The 3,371-nt window shown below is 67.2% G+C and overlaps 1 protein-coding gene across 1 annotated transcript in view; it reads right to left on the bottom strand.

Annotated features, from left to right (window-relative positions):
* Positions 1 to 6: 6 nt before the first annotated feature.
* Positions 7 to 3,371, bottom strand: part of AJM1 (apical junction component 1 homolog) — a 5,758-nt gene continuing 2,393 nt past the window's right edge. Inside the window, exon 3 of the mRNA XM_026860700.1 lies at positions 7 to 3,363. Coding sequence (XP_026716501.1) covers positions 781 to 3,363 — 2,583 coding nt within the window. The 3' untranslated portion in view covers positions 7 to 780. The remainder of the gene's footprint in view (positions 3,364 to 3,371) is intronic.

Genomic DNA, 3,371 nt, shown 5'->3' with positions numbered 1-3,371 from the left:
GTGGAAGGGAGGTGGGCGTGCGCCCCGGGGGCACCGGGGCTGCCCACCACCCTCCCTTGGGCCGGGCCTGGCTCGGCCCCCAGCACTGGACACGGCCCCGCGCCCGTGTCAACATCCAGGGACCACCCAACCCCACCCCGCATGCAGGGACCCTGTACCCAGAGACTTTAAGGGGTCCCGGGGGGCACCCGAGGGTGCCTCAGCCGCCTTTACAGGGTCCCACTGGACCTCGGACAGTAACATGCTCGGACACAGAGACCTTGTGGCGCCCTGCTCCCACCCGCAGACCGTACAGGCACCCCCAGCCCGGGCACAGCCCCTGCAGTGCCTTGGGGCTCTGCGGGACCCCGGGTACTGGGGGCACTGGGGAGGCCAGGCAGGGCTCTGGGCACAGGCACGGGGTGTGGGCAGGCACGGCGGGGGGGTCTGGGTGTGCAGGCAGTCGGGCTGGCTGGTGGGCAGAGGCTGGGGAGGGTGCCTGGGGTGCCCCCACTCAGGCCAAGCACCGCTTGCCCCAAGAGGGCTCTCTGGGGCCTTGCCAGGACGTTGGCTGGGACCTGCACCCCACAGGAAACCTCGGCCCGTGGCCCCCCCAGCCCGGCCCCACCGTGGCTCTGGCTGCAGCTCCCTCAGCCAAGGCTGAGCACTGGCAGCCCACCGCAGCTGCCTCCCCTGGGGCTGCATCGGAGAGGGGGTCCCCGTCCCACCGTGCTGACAGGGCAACACCTATCTACAAAGGGGGGTGACCCAGGGGGTGCTGGGGGGGTCCACACCCCACGTTCACATGATGTCATCCAGGAGGTTGGGGCTGGCCACCCAGTCGAGGGTGCGGGGCTCGGAGGCTGCCATGATCATGCACATGAACTGTTTGCCTGTCCTCTTGTCGATGGGGTAGATGGTGGTGGGGGTGAAGCGCTTGTTGCTCTCCACGAAGTCGCAGAGCTGCTCGTAGACGGCGGGGAACTCGTGCCGCAGGAAGACGCCACGGATGCGCAGCTCCCGCTGGATGTTGATGAAGCAGACCTCCCGCGCCTTGCGGCCCTCTTCCCCCTCCTTGTCGATGTCCGCTGTGCCGGGTGGAGGCGTCAGGATCAGTGTCTCCATGTCCCGCTCCTTCTTCAGGATCTTCTTCTCAGGGCTGGAGGAGGCTAAGGCCACCTTGGCATATTTCCTGACCGTCGGCACCTGCATCTTTGGCGATGGCCTCTCCGGCACTTTTTGAGTGACGGCCACAGTTACATTCAGGAGGAAACATTCATCGGGGTCATACTGGTTGCCCGTCTCCCGCAGCTCCCGGGCATACTCCCCCAGGTTGTCCGAGTAGCTCTCCAGCTCCCGCAGGGACAGGTAGGTGGGGGACATCAGCAGGCTCTCCAGCCCGAACTGGAGGAAGTTCTCAGCTGAGCCGGCATTGGGGAAGCCCAGAAAGAGGACGCCACGGCCACGGGAGAGGTAGCCCACCTTGGCGATGCGTGAGAAGGCCTTGTGCACCTCGGTGTTCTCCCGGCAGAACTGCAGGACGTGGCGGCAGATGCTGCCCACGCGCCCATAGACGCAGCTCTCCTTGTGCGTGTCCCAGTCCTCACGGCGGCAGTGCCGGGAGCAGTAGTAGGTGTAGCAGCTGTGGCACGACTTGAAGTAGAGGCAGGCGTTGAACATGGTCTCTGTCCGCCGGCACTTGGCGTTGGAGCACATCATCATGTCGTCCTCCTCCGCGCTCAGGTCAGGTGAGCAGTTCTCCGGAGACTTCTCGAAGGGGCCAACGGACAGTGAGGTGGGTGGGGGGCGCGGGGCACTGTCACGGGAGCTGGGACCTGGCTGCTCCTTTGTGGGTCGGGGTCCCTCAGGCACGCTGGGAGGGACCTTCCTGCCCTCGCCCTGTCGGGGGGCCCCTGTGGTGCTGCTGCTCAGAAGCTGCTTGAGCTGCTCAGCGAGACTGTCCCTGTCCCCGGCACGGTGGCCTGGTGCCGGCTTGTAGTCGATGACAAGGTCTGTGATGAGCTCGTCCAGCTGCTCCAGGCTGCGCTGGCGCCCCGAGCTGCTCTCCCTGGGGACGGGCTGTGGGGCACAGGGCACGGTGTAGGGGCCGCGCTCCCGCCCCCCATCCAGCACATCCCAGCTGGCCGAGCGCCTCTCACTCCTGCCCAGCCCATCAGCGCGGATGTCATTGTCGGTGATGGTGATCTCCGGTGTGACATACCAGGAGCGGCCTGGGGGGCCACGGCCACCGTCAGCATGCACCCTCTCGAGGATGGAGCTCTCTGAGAGGGACAAGGCAGCGTAGCGCTTGGGCGAGCTTGACAGGTTGATCACCACCGGCTGCCGGCGCTCCTCAGGGGATAAGGCACGGTGCTGCTCCTGGGCGAGCAGGTTCTCATAGCTGCGTCCGCGCTGCAGGACCTCCTCCCTGCGCGCCGCTGGCGCCAGGATGTTATCCCAGGATTTGGAGTAGTGCTGGCTCTCCCGGCCCAGTCGTGGAGGGGTGACGCCATAGCTGGCGTGCCAGGAGGAGAACATGGCCTCGCGCCCGGCTGGCTGTGGGGTAAAGCGTGACACTTGCAAGGTCTGGTAGGGCAGTGTGCCCCGCTCAGGGCAGTACCAGTCACTGAAGTGCAAGGGTTGGGTGCTGCGAGGTGGGGGGCACGTCCGCGACAGCACCTCCCGCTCCCGGTACTTCCCATAGTCCTCAGCATAGAAGACCCGCGCAGAGGAGCCAAGGGCCGGGTACGTCCGGGCATCCTCGGTGTAGAGGGTTTTGACAGGGGTGCCGCGGGGGGCATAAAAGCGGGGCTCATCCCCATAGAAGGCACGGGCAGGCGCCTCCTGTACCGGGTAGCCCCGCGCCTCCTCCACGTACAACGTCCGGGGTGGCACCGTGTGGATAGCGGCTTTGGTCGGGTCCTCAGTGTAAAAGTGCTGGGGGATGGTGTGGCGGCCAGGGTAGGGGTAGCTGGCGTAGCCGGAGCTGCGGAGGGGCATGGCGGGGCTGGGGCAGCGCGCCGGCTCCTCTGCGTAGAAGAACTTGGCAGGGACGCTGGCGGCCGAGAAGGTCATGCAGCCCCTCTCCGGGTACTCCCTGAACTCCCGTGAGGCCGGCACCGGCACCGTCTGGTATGCCAGCGCCCGGGGGTCTGCCTCATAGTACTCGCCGGGGTAGGGCAGGAGCGGGGGGTCCCCGCTGTAGGAATCGCTGGGGGTGGGTGTGCGGGAGGCAGACGCCTGCCTGCTCCCCGGCACTGCCAGGCTGCGGGAAGCCCCGGGCACACGGGGCCAGCGCGGCGGTTCCTGCCTGTTCTGGGCTGCCCGCAGGCTGCGCGCCGCGTGCACCAGCACCGCCTCGTCCGGCTTGATGTCCACTCGGCACTTGACGT

This window comes from Athene cunicularia (assembly GCF_003259725.1).
Source record: "Athene cunicularia isolate RWA chromosome 17 unlocalized genomic scaffold, athCun1 chr17_part1, whole genome shotgun sequence".
Lineage (NCBI taxonomy): Eukaryota > Metazoa > Chordata > Aves > Strigiformes > Strigidae > Athene > Athene cunicularia.
The sequence above is the reverse complement of the archived record's forward strand: the minus strand, read 5'-3'. Positions and strand labels throughout refer to the sequence as shown.